Source organism: Carcharodon carcharias, chromosome 8, assembly GCF_017639515.1.
Source record: "Carcharodon carcharias isolate sCarCar2 chromosome 8, sCarCar2.pri, whole genome shotgun sequence".
Taxonomy (NCBI): domain Eukaryota; kingdom Metazoa; phylum Chordata; class Chondrichthyes; order Lamniformes; family Lamnidae; genus Carcharodon; species Carcharodon carcharias.
Genome location: NC_054474.1, coordinates 69,330,918 through 69,358,226, shown reverse-complemented (window position 1 = coordinate 69,358,226; position 27,309 = coordinate 69,330,918). Strand labels below are relative to the sequence as shown.

The following is a 27,309-nucleotide window of genomic DNA, read 5'->3' as shown; positions in this document are numbered from 1 at the left end:
GATCGAGAGACAGGAAGGCGCTCGACAGACCAGCCCTCTGGGAATGGTGGATGATGTCCCGGACCAGATGGATGTTATCATAAATGGTTTGGTCCGGGACGGTGTAGGACTGGTCAGGGTGGATCGTGTGGTCCAGCACGGTGCCGAGCCGAGAAGACATGGCTCGGGCGAAGATTTTGTAGTCTGTGCTGAGGAGGGAGACCGGGCGCCAGTTTTTAAGAAGGCGGAGATCCCCTTTCTTCGGCAGCAGGGCAATCACGGCCCTGCGCCACGAAAGGGGCATCTCCCCGGTAGCAATGCTCTCCCCCAGGACCCCCGCGAAGTCGCTCCCCAAGACGTCCCAGAACGCCCTGAAGAACTCCACGGTCAGCCCGTCTAGTCCCGGGGTTTTGCCCCTAGAAAGACCGTCGAGTGCGCCGGTCAGCTCCCCCAGACTTATAGGGGAGTCGAGCTTTCCGGCGCACTCCGGGCCGACCTGCGGCAGGTCCTCCAACAAAACTCTGCAAGTTTCCTCACTGGACGGATCCGGAGAGAACAGGGCAATGTAGTAATCTCGGGCGATGGCCCTGATGCCCTCCAGATCCGAGACAAGGGATCCATCGTCGGCCAGCAGCGTAAGGAGCTGCTTACAGACCCCATGCCTTTTTTCCAGCGAGTAGAAGGAGGGGGAGCCACGGTGCATCTCCTTAAGGAAACAGATCCGCGACCTCACGAACGCGCCCCGAGACCCGACCAATTGCAGGTCCCGCAGCGCGCCCTTCTTCTCATCGTACACCGACCGCAGGGCCGGGTCCACGTCGGGCTGACGGAGACGTGCCTCCAGGTCGAGCACCTCCTTCTCCAACTCCTCAACCCTGGATTTGCGTCTCTTTGTCGACCCCTTCGCGTACTCTTGACAGAAAACTCGGACGTGAGTCTTGCCCACGTCCCACCATAGCCTCAAGGAGGGGAAGCCTCCCCGCTTCCTTCTCCAGCCGGCCCAGAAGCGACGGAACGAGTCCAGGAACCGCTGGTCTTCCAACAACAGGTTATTAAAATGCCAGTACGCGGACCCCGTCTGAGCGCAGAACGAAGTGAGCTCCGCCCACACCAGATGGTGGTCCGTGCACGGAACCTGCTGTATAGAAGCAGCCGGAACACAGGACACGTACGCCTTTGAAACGTAAAGGCGGTCGAGTCTGGACGCTCCGACTCCAGGTGACACAAAGGTGAACACGCTGGAGTCAGGATGGAGATTTCGCCTGACGTCCACTAAGTCGAAGGACCTGACCAGGTCCCGCAACTTACTCACACCTCGCGTGCAGTGCGGGGTACCGTGACGGTCCCAGACCCCGAGGGTGCAATTAAAATCCCCCCCGAGGACGACGCACTCGCCAGCATCGATGGAGCCGAGATGAGTGGACACTTCTTCAAAGAAGCTCGCTTGCTGCTGCGTGCCCAGGGGAGCGTACACATTCACAAAGTGAAGCAGCGTCCCCCCCAGACGCACAGTCAGGTGCAGCAACCGGCCTGGCACCGGCTCCTTGACCCCCACAATCTCCGGCTGAAAATGCGGGGCCAACAAGATAGCCACCCCGCCCGAATTGGAGGCTAGGTGACTCATGTAGACCCCCCCTCACCACTCCAGGAGCCACATGGCTTCATCTCCTGGAACGGTATGGGTTTCTTGCAGGAAGCACAACGCATACTTCCCGTCCCTGAGGACCGAGAAGTTCTGGAACCTGCGCTGTGCGCCCCTGCTGCCGCGGATGTTGAGGCTGGCTATAGTCGTCTTCATTGTCAAAGGTACATCAAACCTTCACCTTAAGTAATTAAAAAAAAGAAGAGGACTTTTTAGACCTTCCTCTCCTTCAGGAGCCCAGCGAGAAACGTTTGGACAAAACTCTGCAAGCGTCCTTGCTGGATGGATCCGGAGAGAACAGGGCAAATGTCACTGTTTTCCACTTTAGCAGCTCAACTCTTTCGAGTACAAATCCATTTCCATCTGTTTCAGATGAAATTACATTGTTTCATAGCTTGCCATTGTGAGATTTGAACTTTTGATCTTGGGGTTACAAACCCAGTACCATAACCACTTGGCTATTTAGGCCAAGCCCCTCAACTGTGCAGTAAGGAGCCATGACTACACTCAATCACTGATGACTTTCACCACCATGATATTTGTGCCATGGGCTGGTGGGAGAGTTGGGTGCATGGCCTACCTTTAACCCTGTTACCCTGACTAACCACAAACATTGACACTGGTGTATCATAACAGCATAAAATGCTGGAAACGCTCAGCAGGTCTGACGGCATCTGTGGAGTGAGAAGGAAGGGTTAACATTTCAGCTCTGGGACCATACATCAGAACCCAGTTCTCCCGAAAGGTCAGAGAGCTGAAATGTTAACTCCGTTTCTCTCTCCACAGATGCTGTCAGACGTGAAGTATTTTTGAAGTATCAATGAAGTATTTCCCGTGTTTTCTGTTTTTATTTCTGATTTCCAGCATCCACAGTATTTTGCCTTTGCATTGACACTGGTGCCTCTGTTGACCTCCTCTATATCTTCATGTAGCCCAAGACACTCAACCTCACTGTTAACCACCTGGCCAATCTTTGTGTCATCTGCAAACTTAGTAATCCTACCATCCACATTGTCATCTATGTCGTTTATATAAATGACAAATAGTAAGGGACCCAGCACAGATCCCTGTGGTACGTCATTGGACACTGGCTTCCAGTCACTAAAGCAGCCTTCTGTCATCACCCTCTATCTCCTACAACTAAGCCAATCTTGAATCCACTTTATCAAATTACCCTGTATCCTATGTGCATTTACCTTCTTTATAAGTCTCCCATGTGGGACCATGTCAAAGGCTTTGCTGAAATCCATATAAATTACATCAGCTGCACTACCCTCATCTACACACCTAGTCACCGCCTCAAAAAATTCAATCAAATTTGTTAGGCATGACCTCCCTCTGACAAAGCCATGCTGACTATCCCTGATCAAGCCTTGCCTCTCCAAGTGGAGATAGATTCTTTCCTTCAAAATTTTCTCCAATAGTTTCCCTACCACTGACCTGAGACTCATTGGTCTGTAGTTCCCTGGCTTATCTCTACAACCCTTCTTAAATAACGGAACCACATTAGCTGTTCTCCAGTCCTCTGGCACTTCCCCCGTGGCCAGAGAGGAATTAAAAATTTGGGTCAGAGCCCCTGCGATCTCCTCCCTTGCCTCCCTCAGTAGTCTGGGACACAAATCATCCAGACCTGGAGATTTGTCCACTTTTAAGCCTGCCAACACCTCCAATACCTTGTCACTCCCTATACCAATTTGCTCAAGAACCTCGCAGTCTCTCTCCCCGAGTTCAATACCTTCATCCTCATTCTCTTGGGTGAAGACAGATGTGGAGTATTCGTTCAACACTCTACCGATGTCCTCTGGCTCCACCCATAGATTCTCCCCTTGGTCCCTAATGGGCCATACTCTTTCCTGGTTATCCTCTTCCCATTGATACACTTATAGAATTTCTCAGGATTTTCCCTACTTTTACTAGCCAGAGCTTTCTCATATCCCCTCTTTGCTCTCCTAATTGCTTTCTTAAGCTTCACCCTGCACTTTCTGTACTCCACTAATGCCTCCGCTGATTTGCTCCCCTTGTACCTGCTAAAAGCCTCGCTTTTCCTTCTCATCGTATCCTGAATATCTCTGGTCATCCATGGTTCTCTGGGCTATTTACTCCTTCCTATCACCCTAGAGGGAACATGTTGTGCCTGTACCCTCCCCATTTCCTTTTTGAATGTCCCCCACTGCTCTTCTGTAGATTTCCCCAAAAGTAGCTGTTCCCAGTCTACCTTGGCCAGATTCTGCCTTATTTTACTAAAATCCACTCTCCCGCAATCCAAAACATTTTTTTGCAACTTGTCTATTTCTTTGTCCATAACAAGCTTAAATTGTACCACGTTGTGGTCGCTATCACTAAAATGCTCCCCCACCACCACCTCAGCCACCTGTCTGGCTTCATTCCCCAGAAGTAGGTCCACTGTGCTGTCCCTTGTTGGACCCTCTACATATTGACCTAAAAAGTTCTCCTGTACACATTTTTCAAGAAATCCACTCCATCCAAGCCCTTAACACTATGTCTATCCCAATAAATGTTGGGAAAGTTGAAATCACCTAATTTACCCTATTGCTATTGTTTTTACGCACCTCCACAAATTGTGCACATATTTGCTCCTCAATTTCCCACTGACTATCTGGGGATCTATAATAAACACCTAACAATGTGGCTGCACCTTTTTTATTCCTAAGCTCAACCCGCAAAGCTTCATTCAATGCCCCCTCCAAGGTAGCATCTCTCCTTATTGCAGTAACTGACTCCTTAACTAACAATGCAATTCCTCCTTTTTTAACCCCTCCCCTGTCTCACCTGAACATTCTATATCCAGAATGTTGAGCTGCCAATCCTGCCCCTCCCTCAACCACGTCTCTGTGATGGCTACTATATCACAATTCCATGTGTCAATCCTCACCCTTAACTCATCTGTTTTACTTGTAATATTCCTGGCATTAAAGTAGAGGCCATCCAGCCTTGCCTTACTCCCTTGAAACTTAATGCAGCTGTACTCCCTCTGACCTGATTGTTTTACTGTATCATGTGTCCCTATTCTGCTAACATTCTGTGTCCCCTCCCCCTGCCAAATTAGTTTAAACTCCTCCCAATAGCACTAGCAAACCCGCCCACAAGGATGTTAGTCCCTCTCTGGTTCAGATGTAGATCGTTCCGCTTGTACAGGTCCCACCTTCCCCAGAAATGGTCCCAGTGATCCAGGAATTTAAAACCCTCCCACCTGCACCAATTCTTAAGCCATGTATTCATCTGCACTATCCTCCTATTTCTGTGCTCACTAGCACGTGGCACTGGGAGTAATCCAGAGATTACAACACCTGAGAGGTCCTGCTTTTTAGTCTACTGCCTATAATGCTCCTGGGAAGCACCTTGGGATGTTTTCTGCTGTTAAAGGTGTTACATAAATACAAGTAATGTTGTGCCATTACCCAGTCTTTAAAAATGCCATCCCCAATCCTTTTGTCCTGCAAACTTCAGCGAACCAACCATTTCACCTTAAAGATCTTCGGGCACATCTCCTGCATGACTCCCATGGCAATCCATTTTCAACCAGCCCGCAACAATGCCTTGGTGAACACCACTAACATCCTGTCTAACTATAGCTGAGGCCTAATGTTCATCAACATTTTCTTTGTCCTCTCCACCTGTTTTGACAATTGTTATCTCCTGTTGCCCAGCTCCTCTGTCTTGTGCTTCCACGCTTACCACTCATAAGAGAGTTCCTCCATTCACACAAATTACACATATGTGTACTGTATATATTTACCCCTGAAATCCAAACACAGGTTGCTAGTTGTGAGAAGCAAGGGTAGGGGAGGGGGAGAAGTTGTGGTGGTCTGGTGGGGTGGCGGGGAAGTGGTTTAATGATATGGCTGCTTGCATGGAAAACAACCCTGTCTTATCCTCTAACATGTATCTGGAATAATGCACAGTTTTGGCACAAAAGACTGAGACATGCCAGAGCTTAGCACAATTTTAAAGTAAGTGCAGGACAAAGAGACCAGAGGGAGTTAGGCATGGTGGGGCAGAGGGAAAGTTTATGTACGCCAAACTTTGAAGGTGGCAGGACAAGGCATATTTTTAAGCATACCTAAAAATGAGGTTTTAACCTGGTGAAGCTACAACATAGACCAGGTCCCACTATATCCCTAGTATAACATCCATCTCTGTGGTCCCAAATCCACATGCTGGGAACCGGGGTGTGTGCGGTTACTACCTGCATGCCAAATAGCAAAAGCAGTACATGATAGACAGAGCTAAGCAATTCTACAACCAACAGATCAGATCTAAACTCTGCAGTCTTGCCACATCCAATTCTGAATAGTAGTGGATAATTAAGCTCACTGGATGAGGAGGTTCCATAAAAATCCCCATCCTCAATGATGGAGGAGCCCAGCACATCAGTGCAATAGACAAGGCTGAAGCATTCGCAAACATCCTCAACCAGAAGTGTTGAATGGATGATCCATCTCGGCCTCCTCCTAATATCTCCAGCATCACAGATGCCAGTCTTCAGCCAATTCAATTCACTCCACATGATATCAATAAATAGCTGAATGCACTGGATACTGCAAAGACTATGGGCCCTGACAACATTCCAGCAATGATACTGAAGATATGCTCCAGAATTTGCCGTGCCCCTAGCCAAACTGTTCCAGTACAGCTGCAACACTGGCATCCACCCACCAATGTGGACTATTGCCCAGGTATGTCCTGTCCACAAAAAGCAGGACAAATCCAACCCAGTCAATTAAAACCCCATCAGTCTACTCTCAATCATCAGCAAAGTGATAGATGGTGTCATCGACAGTGTTATCAGGTGGCATTTACCAATAACCTGCTCACTGATGCTCAGTTCAGATTCTTCCAGGGCCACTCAGCTCCTGACCTCATTACAGCCATGATCCAAACGTGGACAAAAGAGCTGAACTCCCGAGGTAAGGTGAGAGTGACTGCCCTTGACATCAAGGCTGTATTTGACCGAGTATAGCATCAAGGAGTCCTAACAAAACTGAAGTCAATGAAAATCAGAGGGAAAACCCTCCAATAGTTGGAGTCATACCTAGCACAAAGGAAGATGGTTGTGGTTGTTGGAGGTCAAGCATCTCAGTCCCTTGACGTCGCTGCAGGAGTTCCTCAGGGTAGTGTCTTACACCCAACTATCTTCAGCTGCTTCAATGACCTTCCCTCCATCATAAGGTCAGAAATGAGAATGTTTGCTAATGATTATACTTCGTTAGTTCCATTCTCAACTCCTCAGACACTCAAGCAGTCTATGCCCGCATGCAGCAAAATCTGGACAACATTCAGACTTGACATAATAAGTGGCAATTAACTTTTGTGCCACTCAAGTGCCAGGCAATGGCCATCTCCAACAAAAGAGAATCTAACCATTTCCCCATGATGTTCAACGGCATTATCATTGCTGAATCCCTCATCATCAACTTCCTGGGGATCACCATTGACAAGAAACCTGACTGGATCAGCCATTAAATTACGGTGGCCACACGAGCAGGTCAGATGCTGGGAATTCAGACGTGAGTAACCGACTCTCCAAAGCTTGTCCATCACCTACAAGGCAAAAGATAGGAGTGTGATATGCTCTCCACTTGCCTAATGAGTGCAGCTACTACTTATTACAGCCAAAAGTTTTCATTTTTAATACAATTGATAGTTTCATAGTCAACATTACTGAAACTATTCTAGATTTATTGATTACAATTGCCATGGTGGGATTTGAATCCATGTCCCAAGGTCGTTAGCCTGGACCTCTGGATTACTATAATATACTGAAGAACAGTCATACAGACTCAAAACATTAACTCTATTTCTCTCTCCACAGATGCTGCCAGACCTGCTGAGTTTTTCCAGCATTTTCTGTTTTTATTTCAGATTTCCAGCATCTGCAGTATTTTGCTTTCACCTCTGGATTACTAGCTTAGTGACACTAATTCTATGTTATCATCTCCCCATTACATGGTGTTGTTCTCCTTAGAGCAGAGGTTAAGGGAAAATTTAACAGTTCAAAATCATGAAGGGCTTTAATCCGGTAAATGGTAGTGGTGTGTTACTGTTCACTCAGGATGTTCAAGTTCCTGTTTTCTTTTTTAATTCATTCAGGGAATTTGGATGTCACTGGCCAGGCCAGCATTTATTGCCCATGAGAAGGTGGTGGTGAGCTGCCTTTTTGAACCACTGCAGTGCCTGTGGTGTAGGTACACCCACAGTGCTGTTAGGGAGGGAGTTCCAGGATTTTGACCCAGAGACAGTGAAGGAACGGCAATACATTTCCAAGTCAGGATGGTGAGCGGCTTGGAGGGGAAATTCCAGGTGATGATGTTCCCATCTATCTCCTACCCTTGACCTTCTAGATGGTAACAGTTGTGGGTTTGGGAGGTGCTGTCTTAGGAGCCATGATGAGCTGCTGCAGTGCATCTTGTAGATGGTACACATTACTGCTATTGTGCTTTGGTGGTGGGGTAAATGAACGTTTGTGGGTGGGGTGCCAATCAAGCAGGCTGCTTCGTCACCTGTGGCAGCATGCACTTAACATGCATGTTGTAGTTTGGAGCTATGGATAGCAATGGTGGAAGGTCCAACTTTCTTTTCATCATATGGTTGACCAGAAATCTCTCCTGTGCTTGCAGATTGATACTCAACTGTATGGAGCCATTATAAATGCACCTTCCTTATCCATCAAGTCCTGGGGTGGGACTTGAACCCTGAGCTTCTAGCTTAGAGGTGGGAACACTACCCACTGTGCCACAAAATCCCATGATCTAGTAAATAAGGAGAAACTATTTTGAGTTGCAGAAGTGGTAACCAGAGGACAAATATTTAATAATAATTAGCAAAAGGACTAGGGGCTAGACAAGAAGAATTTTTTTACACGTTTGATTAGCTGAAATGTACTACGTGAAACGGTGGTTTAAGCAGAGTCAATAATAACTTTTATTGAATTTGCTTCCATCGCCCGTTTTCCAGATTATTTAGAATCATAGAATGGTTACAGCACAGGAGGCCATTCGACTCATCATGTCAATGCCGCTTCTTTGCAAGAACAACTCAGCTAGTCCCACTCCCCTGCCTTTTTCCCACAGCCCTTCAAATCTTTTCACCTCAGATAATTATGCGATTCCCTTTCGAAAGCCACAATTGAATCTGCCTCCATCATCTTCTCCGGCAGTATATTCCAGATCCTAACCACTTAATGCATAAAAATGATTTCCCATGTTGTTTGCTTCTTTTGTCACTCACTTTAAATTGGTGCCCTTTGGTTTTCGACCTTTCAACCAAATGGAACAGTTTTTCCCAATCTACTTTGTCCAGACATCTCATGAATTTTGAACAAATCTATCAAATTTCCTCTCAATCTTCTCTAAAAAGAACGGCCAATCTAGCCCTCATTGCTGTAACCAGTCCTGTAAATCTTTTCTGCATCTTCTTGAATGCTGTACTTATTTTTACCTTTTAGGTCAGTTCCCCTAACTGGACTGAGCCTCGGTGTAGGTACATGAAACAGAAACAACCATGTTAAAATAATATCATTTATTGTGATAAAACTGATAATTTGGGTGCTGTAAGGTTCAGCCTGTCATTGTTGACTGGTCAAACACCTGTTGTATGTAAAGTAAAACCTACTTTTTTTTTGTCCTATTAGGATGACAGCCCCCATGTCATATTATTTATGTATTCTAAAAGTCTCCCCTTTATAAAGGGGCACAGACAATAAATCCACAGATTACAATTAAATTGAAGGAAAGTATTAACTAAATCAGAATGTTAATGTCTGTGATTACAATGTAGGCCAGAATTCAGCTGTTAACTCAGCATCAAGTTTTATGACGACAACATAAATTACTCCACACAATGGCTGTTATATTAATGAATTAAAACTTTGGATTAACTTTAAATATTTTAGAATGAACTGGGTTCAGTTTTACATATGTCAATTATTTATTATTCTTTACCTAGTCTGCAGACGGAATACTACGGATGAGGGCTATAGTTAATAAAAATGGAGTGGGTAGATAGAAAGTGCTCCTGATTTTTACAATCAAAGTAATCATCGCCATTTTTTAATGCCACTTGTATTTTTTTAAAGATCAGGAGAATGTTTTGCCATTTGATTGAAGACCTACAGTTTTAGCGTAGTGTTTGCTGTGACTGAAAAGACCGAGATTACCTCTGTTATTAAGGATTTGATTGTCTAACCCTCAATAAAATAGAAGTTACATGTGTTTAAATTGGCATTCAGGATCAATGATTTCATCATCTATTCTCTGGTATGATCTGGAGATAAATACAAGTGGATAAAAATGCCCTGAAAAAGCTAGGAGCAGCCAGGGTGATGGGTCAAGTAACACAAAGGTCACATGCAGCACAACCTGTGCCCTCTGAGAGTGCACTTTCAAGACTGAAATTTATTAGGTAGGATGATCCAGATATATGAGATCAGCCGTTATCCAACTGAATTGTTGAACAGGCTCCAGGAGCCGAGTGGCCTTTTCTTTTTTCTAATGTTGTTAAGCTACCAGGGGAACAGGACTTCCCCCTCAGGCCTGCCTCCCCTGTCATTTTCTCAGGACACTGCAGCACCTCTCCAATTCCCTTTGCTTGCTCCGCCCGGCTCTGACGGTGGGTCCACAAAGTTCACCGATAGGCTGACTTTCCATGGATTTGCCATGAAGAGAACCCTGATCCTTGCTGATAACTCTGTCTGGAATTACACTGCACCCAGGTTAAGCTCCAGCCTGTATGCGATAACTACTGCAGGACGTTTCAGATCCCGCCAGAGTTATACACTGTCGACACATTGATCGCCAATTAAACCTACTGATACCGAAGCGTCAGGGTAACTATAGCCCTGGTTCGGTGAGCAAGCCGCCAAATAAGAACTCTCAACCTTAAACCTGGAGAACAAATCATAAGCGAACAAGAGATCCTGATCAATCGTGATTTAAGTTAAATCAATCCGCATCTCCATAAAACGGAGCTCCATAACAGCCAGCCAGACATTTACAAGGCGATCAATCTTGTTTAACAAGTCTTATGTTTTCCTTATGTACAAAAATCTAACGAGTTATTTTGAAAAAGGTGTGAGTCTGGAGGGTGAAGTTGGTCGAAGGGAAAGCCACAGATGACGGATATCCGCAGCGGCCCAGGCGCTTCCCCTTTCTCCGGGCGATCGCTGGCCTGTCCCTTGGATGATGGGCCCTCCTCAGCGGCTGCCTGGAGGGTCCCCGGTCGGACCTTGGTCGAACGCTGCTTGACCGCTTTGAGTTTTCTCGGCGTCCTTCTTCCATTTGATCCGCCTGTTCTGAAACCACACCTTCACCTAGAATAAATCAACAACCAGTCACTGCCAAACTCTGCCAACTCTCCTGCTTGTTTTGAAATGATGGCTTGGGCAAATTTATCATGGGAATTAACCCTAATCAGGCAGCATACATGCAAAGCCATTGCCATAAGTTTCTGATTAATCCATTATTTTGAAAGGACAATTGATAGCGTTAATACTGTAAAAGAAATGTGATATAAAGGAGTAATTGAAAAGGACATGAAACTACAACAAGAAATAGCGTGCACTTTCGAGTAGGCTGCCCAACATTCCGTTCTCTGATTGAAGTCCACATCATACATGTGAAATCCGCACTGACCTGCAGTACTGTTAGGCCCAGGGCTGCAGCCAAGGACACCCTCTGAGGGCCGACTATGTAGCGGTTTTTCCTGAACTCCCTCTCCAAGATTGCGAGCTGCTCCTGGGTGAAGATGGCCCTGAAGCGTTTGAACTTGACCTCTTTGGCTTGGGTCGGGGACAGCAGAGGGGCTGGACTGAAGTTCCTATCTGAAACAGAATTGGAATGAAGGCAGGACACTGGCAATAGCGGACATCTGAAATCAGAACGACACAGCGCTTTCACAGACCTCTGTCCTACATTTAATCCAATATCTACACCCTCCCCCTCCCCCATCTAGCTTTTTAGTTACTTGTTTCTATCCATTCTATTATTTTAGACATTTTAATTCCATCAAATTGCCACTTTTAACATCCTCAGTTCAAATGGAGAACAACCCATCAGGATAAGTTTAACATCAAACAGAAGGAAAGCTTCCTTCACCTTGGGGATAAGGGTTTTATCACTGAAGGCCACTGACCCTCTATCTGAGTCACCGAGAAAAAAGTGCCAGCCACTGCTGAGAGAGAGATTTAAACAGGCACTAACTGAGATACAGAGAAAACAAGCTGAGGAAAATAGTAGGAAGTACATTTATCCTAATAGAACATGTAAACTCTACACCTATAAGGTGCCAATGTAATATATTTTAATATAACTGTACCCAAATTAAGACACATCACATTCAGGGAGTAAATAATACCCGGCGTGGGACCAGTCAAGATAAATGAATATAACACCCACACACAAACGTCTTCTTGGGATAGACAATGCCAAGAACTAAAATCCCTTACCTGCACCGTGCAAGTTCCATCTGCTGTACCAGGGTTGACTATAATAACCCGGAGCCGGGCAGAGGACTGGGTACAACCCGGGCACCGGAACACACGCGGCTCCCGGATAAACGGGCACCCGACGCTGAAGCAGCTGTTCGCTGCTTCCACCGCCCTCTGGGGGAGCTTTAGAGAGGAGAAACTCAACGGTGAAGGGTCGCTTCTTGGCTGGAGCCTCCTCCTGAGGGTTGGTGCAGGAAGAGGAACACGGAGCAGGGTAAAAAGCACAGAGTTCAGGGAGGAAAGCTGGGTAAAGGGCTCGGTCCAAGAACATCGGCTGCATTTTGGATCCAAGGCGTTGGTTATTTGAAGGGCCGGAGCGAGTCTGATGTGAATGTGTTTGGGACATTCTTATACTGTGCCCCCAACCCTCCCCCCTCATCCCCAACCTGTGACATGCAGAAAGTCCCGAAGGCTTTTGTTCTGAGAAGCGATGGTGAGAATCATTGATGACACGGAAATTGGGATTCATTAAATTAATTGTTCCAGGTAATTGTTGGGGTAAATAGTTCTTAGTGTTGGTTTTAATGTTGCAGGTCCTGTATTAAACCGATTTTCTCGTTAGATGGGCGGAGGGTGTTGAAACGATTACAAATGATTAGATTAAATGGGATTGAGAAGTTTAAGGGGAGATTTAATAGAGGTGTTCAAAATTCTGAGGGGCTTTTGTGAAACAGACAGAGAGAAACTGTTTTCAATGGCGGAAGGATCAGTAATCAGAGGCGCAGATTTCATATAATCGAACCGGGGAGAGAAGAGGACAATTTGGTTTACACAGCGGGGGCTGCTATGATCCTCAGCGGACTGCCTGAATGAGCAGTGAGAATGGATTTATTAAAATTTTTAAAAAGAAACTTGAAAGAGGGAAAACAATAGCAGTGGTATGAGGAAAGAGTGAAGTTAATTGAATGGCACTTTCAAAGAGCCAGCACAGGCATGATGGTCTGAATGGCCTCCTTCTGTGTTGTCTGAACCTATGATTCTATATTGTGAAATGTCTTCAATTCCTTTGACAATATAAGCTTAATTAACAATAATTATGTCCCTTACCTCCGCAGATGATTCCTTTACACATGTATCCTCTGTTCGTGGTTGAAAGCACAGCACCAGGTTGGTGGGTGAGGATAGTGATGGCCACAATGACACAATGACGATAGTGAAGTGGGGATGGCACAGTCCCCAAGGAAAAGGGATTTGTACTCTGACTCAGAGCCTAAGGACAACTTCACCTCTTGGGCAGGATCTTCCACAGAATCATGTTTGGATGGTGCTGTACAAACTGGAGAGCGCAATAGACAGACATGGCAGTGCATCAGCTACTACAGGTACAGCCCCTTCAAAGCACAGCCAAATCTTGCATGTAGCAGCCTTAGAGAATTCTAAATGTCTCTGAAGCTGTACTGTCTGCCTTCATCCAGATATACTGTGAGAATATGGCATTATACTATATACATTTGGTGGGCACAGTGCAAAGCAGATTGACAATCACTTCATCACATTGATTGCTAACTAATAAGTTGCCTCCTCACAACCTCAGCTGTTTAAAGCTTTATCAGATGTGTGGGAATTGTTCAGTCAGTGTAAAGTTTTTTTCTCTATTCCAAGTTCCTTGCTCTTTTTCTGAAGAGACTGGATTAGGATTCCACAGGCAGCAAGGGAATTCTCCAGGAATCCAAGTTTAGAACATCCTGGTCTGAGTGTCTCAGTTGCAGATGAGGTGATGTATTTAGTCACTCAGCCCATGGCTGTTCTTCCTTCACAGGAATAGGCTTGTCCAGGCCTGTCGGCAGACTCAGACAATGAGATCTTCTGTGGCTGAACTCTGCTAGGTTAACACATTAGCATTTGAATAGTCAAAATGGGGTGAGTTGGACTGCAGAGTTATCAACTACTTTTAAATTGCTGTTACTTTAATTGGATTCTGAGATTCTGGCATGGCTAAACTGCCTCCCAACATTTATGCTGGTAATTCCACTGCCCATCCCCTGCGCTTTCCCACCAGCACCTCAATAAATGCAATGGCTCTTTGCTAAGCAGTTCTGTGAGTCAAAAACAGAAAATACTGGAAAAGCTTAGCAGGTCTAACAGAATCTGTGGAGAAAAAAACAGAGTTAACGTTTCGAGTCCTTATGACACTTCAGAGCTAAAGAGAAGTAAAATGTACAAACAGAAATTCTGTCGGAGAGAAGACAGTACTTCTTCAAGGTAGGCATTCCTGGAAGAGAAGTTGCAGTGAATTAAACACTAAGATAAAAGCAAAATACCATGGATGCTGGAAACCTGAAACAGTTCTGTGAGTGCTGACCAACTGCTGGTAGTTTTCTAAGCTGCCATTCTTCCTGTGTTACCAAGTGTTGACAAGCTATGCTGTGGAGACCAAATCTGTCCTTACCCAACATCCCAGCCAGGCACATTTCCAGCAAAGATCACTGGATAGCAAACTATTACAGACACCTTGTCAAAGTTTTTTTTCCCCAAAATATACTTCATTCATAAAATTTATAAAAGTACATTACATGGCTGTTCAAAATCGACATTACATAAGATGCAAACTAAATCAGTTTCTTCCAATACTCTTGCAGTTACTCACTGCATTAACAATTACAGTTAATATTTACAATCTTCATTACATGTCAAACACACAGTCCAGGGGGTTCTACACAGTTTCTGCCTCTTAGTGCACTATGGCCGAAGGGTCTTAGACAGCAACCTTTCCCCATGGTGTATTTGCGGCAGCTGTCCCAAACATTTAGTGCATCCCTCAGCACATAGTCCTGCACCTTGAAATGTGCCGGTCTGCAACACTTGGTCATGGACAACTCTTTGCGATGGAAGACCAGCAAATTTTGGGCAGACCAAAGAGCATCTTTCACTGAGCTGATGGTCCTCCAGGCACAGTTAGTGTTTATTTCAGTGTGCATCCCTGGGAACAGCCCATAGAGCACAGAGCCCAGGATCATGGAGCTTCTCAGGATGAACCTCAACAAAAACCACTGCATCTCTTCCAAGCCCTTCTTTGCAAAGGTACATTCCAGAAGGAGGTGGATGACGGTCTCTTCCCCTCGTAGCTGCCTCAAGGGCAACATGTGGAGGGAGTGAGGCTTGATCTAGGTGTAGAGGAAGGATCTGAAGGGGAGGGCCTTTCTCACCACCAGCCAAGCTACGTCATGGTGCTTGTTTGAAAGTTCTGGTGATGAGGCCTTCTGCCAAATAACTTTGACAGTCTGCATAGAAAACCATCTGATAAGATCCACCATCTCCTTTTCCTGCAGGGCCTCAAGGATGTTACATGTGGTCTACTGTCTGATGGACTTGTGATCAAAGATATTTTTCTGCATAAAACGTCTCCACAAAGGACAAGTAGTACAGCTTGGTCCAACTGAAAGGAGTGTCCTGCAGCAACATGGCCAGACCCATCCTTCACAACACCTGGGACAGGTAGGACCTGAGCACATAGTGACACTTAGTGTTTATGCACAGCTGGATGCAGCCACACAGAAAGTTAGCCATCAGGGTGAGGACAACATTGGATACTTCTTCCCTCTGCTTATCTAGAGGTTTGTACATCATGTCCCTGTGGATCCAGTCTATTTTGGATCTCCAGATAAGGCAGAAAATGGCTTGAGTGATTGCCGACACAGGAGTGGGGTATAGGCCAGACCTGCACTGTTTCCAGCAACGCCAAGAGTACCTCACACCTGATAACCAGGCTCTTATCCACAATGAAGAGGGAGTGTCGCTCCCATATGCCTAATTCTTGTTTCACCATGGCTACCCAATTCTTCCAGTTTTTGACGGACACCCCGGACCCTCTGAACCTTATCCCCAGCACCTTCAGGCAGTCTGACCTGCCGATAAAAAGGGCAAAGGATCAGTCGACTCAGTTCCCAAAGAACATGGCCTCACTCTTGCCAGAATTTTATTTGGCTCCCGAGGGCAGTTTGAATCGTTCGCAGATGCTCATCAGTCTGTGCGCTGATAGCAGATCCAAGCAGAAGACAGTGACCTGAGTGCCTCCACAGCCTGGGTGTGTACCCGTCTTATGCCTACATCCTTCCTGATGGACTCAGCAAAAGGTTCTATATAGCACACAAATAGGACAGAGGAGAGAGGATAGTCCTGCCTGACTTCAGATTTGTTTGGAAAGCTTTCTGATTCCCACCCATTGATTGAAACTACATTACTGACACTTGCACAGAGCAGTTGGATCCAATTTCAGATTCCCTCCCTAAACCCCTTTTGGAGAGCACATCTACCATGTAGTTATGTGATATTCTATCAAAGGTCTTCTCCTGATCCAGGCTGATGAGCAGGCGCCTTCTTGCCCTGCACATGGGCAATTGTATCTCTTGAGTAGTGTGAGGCTGTCAGAGATCTTCCTGCCGGGTACTGTGCAGTTCGGATCAGGATGGATCACCGATTCCAGACCTAACCTGACCTGATTGATGACAACCTTGGGCAGAATTTTGTAATCCACGTTAAGCAGTGAAATGGGCCGCCAATTTCTGATTTCCACCCTCTCCCCTTTCTTCTTGTAGATGAGGGTGCTGATACATTTCCTCATGGAATTTTTCATGCTGATGGCCAGAGGCATACTCTCGTACGCTTCTAGCAGGTCGGGGCTGATCCAGACCCACAGAGCCGAATACAACTCAGCTGGTAAGCCATCAATCCTGGGAGTTTTACTCGTCTCGAAGGACTTGGCAGCCTTCGCCAGCTCATCCAGAGTTAGCAGTTTGTCCAGACTCCCCCATGTACAGTCATTTAAGGCCTCCACGATAGAGGACAGGGAGGTCTTGGAGGCCGTGTTTTCTGTGGAATTCATGCTTTACAATCCAGAGTAAAAGGATTTGTTGATCCTCAATACGCCAGACTGCAATGATGTTACTGAGCAGTCGTCTTCTTTCAGGCTGCTGATCACAGATGTCTCTCTGCATACCTTTTGGAAGAAGATGTGAGCACATCTCATCCTGCTCCATGATCAGACTGTGGACCGGAAGATGACTTAGGAGACCTCCGTAGTAAAGAAGGAGGCTTGCTGGCTCTTCACCTCTTGAAGATCCTCTTTGACATCAATCCTCATTGACTGCAATAGGGACAGATTCTGCATGCTTTTCTGAATTTGAGACATTTCCCTCTGTTTCTCTCACTTTCTGAATACTTTTGAGGATGAAGAACTTCTTGATATTCACTTTGATTGCTTCCCACCAGTGCGTTGGGGACTCAAAGAGGCGTTTCACGGGTCTCCAACCTTTGCTAATGCTTTTGAGTTCCTTGGTGTTTTCTGGGGTCAAAAAACTCACATTCAGCTTCCATATCCCGCACCAACTCCTAGTCTTCTTGTCGATGGCAGATGACCAATAGCAGGCAGTGGTCTGAGAAGAACACCAACTTAACCTCAATGAATCTGACTGTGAATGCTCATGGCACAAAAGTGAAGTCTATCTTGGAATGGACAGACCCATCTGGCTTCAAGCACAGCGCACCATCTTCAGGGTTGCAGAAGATGCCATGCAGCTTGACATCTTTTATTATTTCCATCAGGAATCAGGACATGGTGTTCAGTTTGCTGTCAGCCCTGCCAGATCATCCAGTGGCATCGATAATGCAGCTGAAGTCACCGGCTAGAATGACTGGCCTAGGTATCATCAGCAGCAGCAGGAGCTGCTGAAGAATGGCCAGACAGTCAATCTTTAGAGCCAGGGCAAACACATCATTTAACCGGAGTGGAGTCTTTTTGTACATTTATGTCTGCTACGAGGAGGAGCCCGCCCACCACCTCCTTAGCTTCGGAGATGGTGAAATTGCCTCCCCTAGCAGAATACTGAGGCCGGAAGAACGGGAATTGTTTCCCGCTGACCAGGTCGATAGCTCATGGAATCACCATCACGACCATTGCCTGTAGGAGCTGAGGTGTAGTATCTCACTCCTGGAGAAACAGAAGGTCAGCTTTGACCTTGGTAAGGTGACCCAAGTTTGAAACACATCACATAGCAGACTTGGCGCTATGCACATTAATATAAGCAATCTTCAGACCCATTTTAAAGCTGTTTGTTGCTTACCAAACCTGTTGTCTTTAATCATCACCCCGAGGGTTACCATCAATCAGAAACTGAACTGGACTAGTCATATAAATACTGTGGCTACAAGAGCAGGTCAGAGGCTGAGAATCCTGTGGTGAATAACTCACCTCCTGACTCACCAAAGCCTGTCCACCAAAAATAAGGTACAGCTCAGAAGTGTGATGGAATACGCTCCACTTGTCTGGATGAGTGCAGCTCCAACAACCCTCAAGAAGCTGGACACCATCCAGGATAAAGCAGTCCACTTAATTGGCACCACATCCACAAATATTCACCCCCTCCACCACCGATGGACAGTAGGAGCAGTGTGTACCATCTACAAGATGCACTGCAAGAATTCAGCAAGGTTCCTTAGACAGCACCTTCCAAAGCCACGACTGTTACCATCTAGAAGGAGAAAGGCAGCAGACACATGGGAACACCACCACCTGCAAGTTCCCCTCCAAGCCACTCACCATCCTGACTTTGAAATATATCGCCGTTCCTTCATTATCACTGGGTCAAAATCCTGGAACTCCCTCCCTAATAGCACTGTGGGTGTACCTACACCACAGGGACTGCAGCAGCTCAAGAAGGCAGCTCACCGTCATCTTCTCAAGGGCAATTAGGGATGGGCAATAAATGCTGGTCTAGCCAGCAACGCCTGCATCCCATAAATAAATTTTAAAATATTCTGCCCCTTAGGTGTGCTGCCACAACAAACAGTCTCACTTTTGTTAGATAGAGGAAGCCATCCTGGTCTTCCATGCGAGTATTTCTCCACCTGGATGGCATCAATGGTGGACCTTATCAATTGCTTTCCCCAAAAATATATTTTATTCATACAATTTGTAAAAGTACATTACAAAATCTCTCAACTTGAAAATTATAGGAAGTTCCATGAAACTCGACTTGTGTGTTCCATTCTTAAGTGCCACCATACAATTGTAATTCTTTTGACATTTAGAATATACTTTCCATGTTAGGCATACAGCTTGAAGGCAAAACATTTCAAATTGAAAATTACGCAATGCGCAATAAAATTCAATTTTTTTACATAAAATGTGTTTCTCCCTCAGGTGCCTCAATACAATTTCAATCATTTTGTATTCATATTGAATGTTTGGCATGCAGCCCAAGGGATTCTACCAATTTTCCTAGTCCTTCAGAGCATCATGGCTGAAAGGCCTTAGTGAATTTTGCCCATTGCAACTTTTCCCCATTGTGCCTCTGGTGGCTGCCTCAAGCTTTAATGCTTCCCTCTGCATATAGTCCTGGATCTTGGAATGTGCCAGTCTGTAACACTGGGTTGAGGACAACTCTTTGCACTGGAAGACCAGCAAGTTTTGGGCAGACCAAAGAGCGTCTTTGGTCAAGCCATATCAATGTTTACCTTCCCTCACCCAGGGCAACAGTAGCTAGCTTTAACATTGCCCCAACCGAAAGATAACTTGAACAGACTGAACACACAGCAGAGGAGGTGATACATTCACCAAGTTAGCTCTCAAGGGAGATAAAACATGTTTTTATTTATTCACAAGACTGGACTTGTTTAGGCTCTGTTGGCAGAACTCAGACATTGGCTGGACTCCATTTAGTTAACTGATTAGCATATCCATGATAAGAATGGGGAGTGATGGACTGCAGATTTATTAACACTTTTTTTACTGACCAGCTTTCTTTCTTCCAAAGTTCCTTTCCTCAAGGGATGGACTCCTTAGTGGGATGTACTTCCATGGGTGACTGTACCCTCTTGTACCTTATCTAAGGAGCCTTGGAGCGAACATTTTTAAAGCTATCCAACTATGATGGAAGGATTACGTGCCTACTCACTAGTCGCACGGACACAGTAGGGGTTGCTGGATAATAATCATGGGTAGAGATCTGGCCAATTTTCACCTCCCTGGCAAGGACACCTATACTGCCGTTATCAAATGGTACAGTACAAATAGAGGTTTATTCCAATACCTATGGGGACTCATTCCTCTTTCTGTAGATAGGTTTTCTGGCTTTGTTCCTTTCTCTCTGAAATATGTCATGTCAGTGTTGGAAGAATATTTGACTGCGGGAGTTTTGAAATCGAATATGACTTCACCCTCACTCAAATCTCTCACATGCACATTTTAAGATGGGAGTCACTAGATAACAAACTGAGGCAGTTCACACCATCACATTCCAGGCACCATCTACTATATAGACAATGTGGGGGGAGAGTTTCCTCTAGTCTATGCTAGAATTATCAATGCAAAATAGCTACCAGGTTACTATGCTTGAATACATGAAAGAATATATTTTAATACAAAGAAAAAAATACAATTACATTCTAAAATGCTGTCCAATTCTGCTGGCTCCTGGAAGATTTTATGTTTGTGATGACGCAAATAAGTTTGGGTGGAACATTGAACCACAAGTTCACTTCAGAAGAACAACACAATTTCTCACACAATTTACACCCAGTTTCCTGAATGCAGTTTCCTAAGTGAAAACTTCACCTCAATCGGTTGGATCCTTTGAGTTATCCAAGGTTTAAGCCTCGATTTTAACAAACTGCAATTTCAAGAACATACTTTATTTATAAGTTTCACTACAAAGGTTAGTTACGAAACTTTCCAGAAACTCTCAGTGTGAACACAGTGTTCTGCAGGTAGGAGGCCAATGAGATTGTGGTCTGTTCTGTAAATGGCAAATCTGACTAAGATTATAGTCTCGACTTCCAGGAACTGTCCACATAAAATTATAATATTGGGCCAAATCTTCTGAGGAGTGGCAATCACCGTCAGACTGTCATTCCGTTCTTAATTACTTACCTTGCACCAGAGCTCCATATTTCTCAGCCAGACTTCTGAACCAAGCTTCCTCAGAAATGTGGAGCATAAATTCCGTCTTCACAGTGCAGGATCATTCGGGGAAGCCAAACCAGTCTCCCTTTTTATGGCACGAGCTGCCGTGTTCCGGTAAGTTTAAGTGTCCCAAAGCTACTTTGAGAAGCTACAAGAGAAGGTAAGTGTGTATGGCGAGTGGGTGAAGGGGTAGGGCGGCAGATGGGTGAGGGGTTTGGGTAGCAGTTAAGTGGTTGAGGGGGTAGCGCGGGATCAGGGGTAGTCGGGTGGTCAGGTGCAGTTGGTTGGGGGAGTCGGGGGGGTCATCCGGGGTTCAGGGGAGGCAGTCGTGTGGTCATGGGGGTAGTTAGGGGGTCTGGGGGTAATCGGGTCAGGGTGTTGTCAGGGGTTGGGGGGAAGTCGGATCGGTGGGGGCGGGGGCTAGTTGGGGGTCCAGTGGGGAGTCGGTGTCAGTAGTATAGTTTTAATTCTTCTAACCTTTCCTGTGTAACTATTCTGGTATCTGAGTCAGAACCATCTGGAGTCTCCAGTTTTAACTCAAAGTTTTGGAGGCTTCCAGACACAGGGGAAGTCCAAACATCCATCGCAATTCCTGTGTACTCAGTGCAAGGGACTTCTGAGGGGTCCACAGTGCAATTTAGGGTTACCTCCAGGGCATGACCATCTGGGAATCGCCATTATCTATTGAAAACTAAGGTTTGGAAAGCATGATGTCCTCATTCCTCAATTTAGCTGGCTGCAGTGCCATCTTCTGTCTTACTGAGTCACTGCAGCAGAGCGCCAACTATGTCACTGATGTATAACATAGTGTTTAACATCCTGCTTAATGTGGGTTACTCTGCATTTCTGTTGCACACTTCCTGGTGAGTGTGCGTATGGAAAACATGTTACTTCCCTGGTCACTTGGAACAACATGAGGTTACATGTCTCACCTCAGAGGTGACACGCCTGAAGCAGGATGAATATATTTTCATACATTTCAAACACTTGTTTAGTTGCTTCTTTCTGTGCTGTAAACTTTCTATGATTCTCTGTTATTGGTAAATATATATATATAAATAATATATATATATTCATATCTGATCTATCTATTTCCTTTTTAATGCTTCTTCTCGAACCCTGGGAAATAATTAGTTACTAATTTTTGTCAAACTTTTTTTTGCAAAAATATACTTTATTCATAAATCTTCAAAAACATTTCGAACCATTTCAAAATCACCATTACAAAAATACAATCAGGTTCAACTTTTACAACATGAATCACAAGATGTATCAGTACAAACAATGAATATTACAATCATTGGCAGACATTCATTTTAAACTGTACAGCCTGAGGGGCTCTTTACAGTTCCCAGCCCCTCAGTGCACTGTGGCAGAAAGGTCTTAGACAGCGACCCTTCCCCATTGCGCCTTTGTGGCGGCTGCCCGAAGCTTAACTGTGTCCCTCAGCACGTAGTCCTGGACCTTGGAATGTGCCAGTCTGCAACACTCGGTCGGGGACAACTCTTTGCGCTGGAAAACCAACAAGTTTCGGGCAGACCAAAGAGCGTCTTTCACCGAGTTGATGATCCTCCAGCTGCAGTTGATGTTTGTCTCGGTGTGTGTCCCTGGGAACAGCCCGTAGAGCACAGAGTCCTGTGTCACAGAACTGCTCAGGATGAACCTTGACAGAAACCACTGCATCTCTCTCCAGACCTTCTTCGCAAAGACACAATCTACAAGGAGGTGAACAACGGTCTCTTCCCCACCACAGCCACCTCGAGGGCAACGTGCAGAGGGGGTGAGACTCCTGGCGTGTAGGAAGGATCTTACAGGGAGGGCCTTTCTCACCACCAGCCAAGCTACATCTTGGTGCTTGTTGGAAAGTTCTGGTGATGAGGCATTCTGCCAAATGACTTTGTCAGTCTGCTCAGGGAACCATCCCACAGGATCCACCCTCTCCTTTTCCCTCAGGGCCTTTAAGACGTTACGTGCCAACCACTGCCTGATGGACTTGTGGTCAAAGGTGTTTCTCTGCATAAATTTTCCCACGAGGGACAGGTGGTACGGCACGGTCCAACTACTTGGAGCGTTCCGCGGCATCGTGGCCAGACCCATCCTTCGCAACACCGGGGACAGGTCAGCACATAGTGACATTGGTTTTTGCATACTGAGGGTCTATGCACCGCTTGATGCAGCTGCACACAAAGGTGGCCATCAGTATGAGGGCGATGTTGGGCACGTTTTTTCCCCCTTTATCTAGAGGCTTGTACATCGTGTCCCTGTGGACACAATCCATTTTCGACCTCCAGACAAAGCGGAAGATGGCTCGGGTGATCGCCACCACACAGGAGTGTGGAATGGGCCGGACCTGCGCCACGTACAGCAACAGCGAGAGTGCCTCACACCTGATGACCAGGTTCTTACCCGCAATGGAGAGGGAGCGTCGCTCCCACATGCCCAGTTTCCTTTTCACCATAGACACTCGCTTCTTCCAGTTTCTAGTGTGTGCCCTGGTCTCTCCGAACCATATCCCCAGCACCTTCAGGCCATCAGCCCTGACAGTGAAGAGGACAAAGGATCGGTCAGCCCAGTTCCCAAAGAACATGGCCTCGCTCTTCCCACGATTTACCTTGGCTCCCGAGGCCAGTTCGAACTGGTCGCAGATGTGGATAAGTCTGTGCACCAACAGCGGATCTGAGCAGAAAACGGCGACATCATCCATGTACAGGCAGACTTTGATCTGAGTGCCTCCACTACCTGGGATCGTCACTCCTCTTATGCCCGGATCCCTCCTGATGGACTCAGCAAAGGGTTCTGTGCAACACACGAAAAGAACAGGCGAGAGAGGGCAACCCTGCCTGACTCCAGATTTAATAGGAAAGCTATCTGATTCCCACCCAACTATTGAGACTGCACTACTGATGTTAGTGTAGAGCAGTTGGATCCAATTGCGAATTCCCTCCCCAAACCCCATTTTGGAGAGCACATCCACCATGTAGGCGATATTCTGTCAAAGGCCTTCTCCTGATCCAGGCTGATGAGGCAGGTATCCACACCCCTGTCCTGTACGTAGGCAATCGTATCCCTGAGCAGCACGAGGCTGTCAGAGATTTTCCTGCCCGGCACAGTGCAGGTCTGGTCAGGGTGAATCACCAATTCCAGAGCGGATTTGACCCGATTGGCGATGACCTTGGACAGAATCTTATAGTCCACATTCAACAGTGAAATGGGTCGCCAATTTCTAATTTCCTCCCTTTCCCCCTTGTGCTTGTAGATGAGGGTGATAATGCCTTTCCTCATGGATTCTGACATACTGCCGGCCAGGAGCCTACTCTTGTACACTTCTAGCAGGTCCGGGCCGATCCAGTCCCACAGAGCCGAATACAACTCTGCCAGCAAGCCTTCGCTTCCAGGAGTTTTACTCTTCTCGAAGGACTCAAGGGCCTCAGTCAGTTCGTCAGAAGTTAGCGCTTTGTCCAGACTCTCCCGTGTACTGTCGTCTAAGACCTCCGTGATAGAGGTTAGGAAGGACTGGGAGGCCGTGCTGTCTGTGGGCTTCACGTCATACAATCCGGCATAAAAGGATTTGCTGATCCTCAAAATGTCGGACTGTGATGACTTTACTGAGCCATCTTCTTCCTTCAGGCTGCTAATCACAGAGCTCTCTCTGTGTACCTTTTGGAAGAAGAAACGTGAGCATGTCTCGTCCTGCTCCATGGAGCGGACTCTGGAACGGAAGATGATCTTGGAGGCCTCTGAGGCAAAGAGTGAGGCTTGCTGGCTCTTCACCTCTTGGAGTTCTTCCTTGACATTGATCCCCATCGACTGCAGCCGGAGCAGATTCTGCATGTTTTTCTGGAGTTGGGACATTTCCCTCTGTTCCTTTCTAGCTTTCTGGGTGCCTTTGAGGATGAAAAACCTCTTGATGTTTCCGTTGATCGCTTCCCACCAGTGTGTCAATGACTCAAAGTGGGGTTTCATGGTTCTCCAACCTTTGTAATCCCTCTTGAGCTCCTCAATGTTCTCTGGGGTCAGCAGTTTCACGTTTAGCTTCCATGTCCCCCTGCCAACCCTCTGGTCCTTCTCTAAGTGACAGTCAGCCAGTAGGAGGCAGTGGTCAGAGAAGAACACCGGCTTGACGTCGGTGGATCTGACTGTGAATGCACGGGACACAAACAGGAAATCTATCCTGGAACAGACGGACCCGTCAGGCTGCGACCAGGTGTATCTATGCTGCGCTCCGTCTGCAGGGTTGCTGAAGACGTCGTGCAGCTTGGCATCCTTTACTGTTTCCATCATGGATCTGGATGTAGCATCCAATCTGCTGTCGGCCCTGCCGGATCGTCCAGCCGCATCGATGATGCAGTTGAAGTCACCGCCCAGAATGACCGGCCTGGAGGTTGCCAGCAGCAGTGGGAGCTGCTGAAAAACCTCCAGCCGCTCAGCCCCTTGTGACGGGGCTTAGACGTTAATTAACCGGAGTGGAGCATTCTTGTACATTACATCCGCTACGAGGAGGCGCCCGCCCACCACCTCCTTAACCTGGGAGATGGTGAAGCTGCCTCCCCACAGCAGAATACCCAGGCCGGAGGAACGAGAGTCATTTCCTCCCTACCAGATCAATGATCCATGGGACCACCATCGTGACCATTGCCTGTAGGAGCTGAGGTGCGGTATCGCACACTCCTGCAGAAACAACAGGTCAGCTTTGACCTTGGCAAGGTAGTCCAAGGTCGCAACACATCGCGTAATAGATTTAATGCTACGCACATTTATGGATACAATCTTTACACCCATTTTAAATCAGTTAGTTGCTTACCAACCTGTTGTCTCTGAGAGTTCCAGACCTTTGGTCTGCTCCTTCATGCCCGTGGTGTGCTCAAATGGCTTCACTTGAGATGGGCTGAGGAAAGCGTCCTGAACCTCCCCTTTGGCGGTGTTCTGCTCGGGTGGCATCTGGGGGTCCGTGCAGAGAGCGGGGTTTGAAATGTCCTCTGTTGGAGAAGCTTCTCCAATCCTCTCCCCCTCTGGGGCATTGCTGCTCTCAGCTTCCCGGAGCTGGGGGTGCGCTGAGCGCCTCGCTGTTCCCAGATTCCTGGGGTTGTGGTACACTGGCCTCTTCGGGTTGTGGGCAAAGTTGGGGTGCGCTGGTCTCCTCATTGTCTCCAATGTTCTGGAGCTCGGGTGTCTCATCCTCCAACTCCCTAGCGTTTTGCCGCTTCTTCTGTTGGTGCCGCCCTGGCCCTTCTTCGTCCGAAAAGCTGCTGCTCTTGTTATCCGTGTCGGATAGGAGACGCCTCTTGACTCTTGCCTGGGAAGTGGCTTGGTTTCTTTTTAGCCCCTTCTTCCTTTTGGCTCTCTTCACCAGCTGCCACTCCCCCTGCTGCTTTCCCACTTCTGCCTCCTCCTCCTCCATTGATTCGCTCTCCTGAGGAGTGGGAGGTTCAGGGGGCAGTGCTGTTGGTTGGCCATCTGTTGCCCCAATCTTTTCCTCCACCTTGTCTCTCTCTGTGTCCTCCTTTGTCCCGTTGTTCTCCCTGGGGGCCTTGGTAGTTGGAGTGACACGAGGCATTTCTTCTGCTTCCCCCTCGTTGGCTTTGGCAGCCTGTGCAAAAGTACGGCAATGTTTGGGGCAGGTCTTGTAGAGGTGACTTGCCTCGCCACACAGGTTGCAGCACTTAGCCTGTTTACAATCTTTTGTTTGGTGCCCTTCCTGTTTGTAGTTCTTGCAGAGGATGGCACTGCAGTTGGCCGCCACATGACCAGACTTGCTGCATGAGCGACAAAGTTTGGGTTGCCCAGCGTAGACAAGGTAGCCACGGCTTCCCCCGATAGCGAATCTGGAAGGGGGGTGGAAGACGGCTCCCTTACCGTCGGTCTTGAGCGTTACCTTAACCTGGCGTTTACACGTCCAGATCCCCAAATCATCTCTAACCGCGGTGCAGCTCCCAACCTTATCGAAGTACCTGGTAAGGAAGGTGAGCACGTCAGCGACAGGGACGTAGGGGTTGTACAGATGCACCGTCGCAACCCGTTCTCGTTGCACCGGCAGAGCAAAGAGCGGCTCCACCGTCAGGATCTTCATTTCTGGCAGGTCTTTCTTTTCCTCAAACACCTTCAGGAGTCTGACACAAGCTGCCACTTGCTTGAAAGTCACATCAAAAAATCCAGCACTGGGGAAATCCTGTAGGCAGTAGATCTCCGTAGCCTTGAAACCACACAGCTTGAATAGGATCCTCTTGGTGAAGAAGGTCCCATCCATTCCTGTTCCTTGCTCGCTGCCCTTCACCATGACTCAGATGG

At 46.9% G+C, this 27,309-nt stretch overlaps 1 protein-coding gene and 1 long non-coding RNA gene across 3 annotated transcripts in view; one reads left to right on the top strand and one right to left on the bottom strand.

Moving 5' to 3' along the window:
* Nucleotides 1-9,966: 9,966 nt before the first annotated feature.
* On the bottom strand, nucleotides 9,967-12,104 carry LOC121281590. The gene is made up of 3 exons (XR_005943873.1): nucleotides 12,084-12,104; nucleotides 11,272-11,459; nucleotides 9,967-10,949 (listed from the first exon to the last, which is right to left on the bottom strand). It is a non-coding gene; the product is annotated as an uncharacterized LOC121281590 (long non-coding RNA).
* Nucleotides 12,105-12,359: 255 nt separating this feature from the next.
* Nucleotides 12,360-27,309, top strand: part of rmnd5b (required for meiotic nuclear division 5 homolog B) — a 90,641-nt gene continuing 75,691 nt past the window's right edge. The window contains exons 1-2 of one of the 2 annotated variants that reach the window (XM_041193787.1): nucleotides 12,360-12,558; nucleotides 13,181-13,447. In XM_041193787.1, the coding sequence (XP_041049721.1) occupies nucleotides 13,270-13,447 (178 nt within the window). In that variant the 5' untranslated portion in view covers nucleotides 12,360-12,558; nucleotides 13,181-13,269. Of the gene's footprint in view, nucleotides 12,612-13,180; nucleotides 13,448-27,309 lie in introns of both variants that reach the window. The other variant, XM_041193785.1, reaches the window with a different exon arrangement.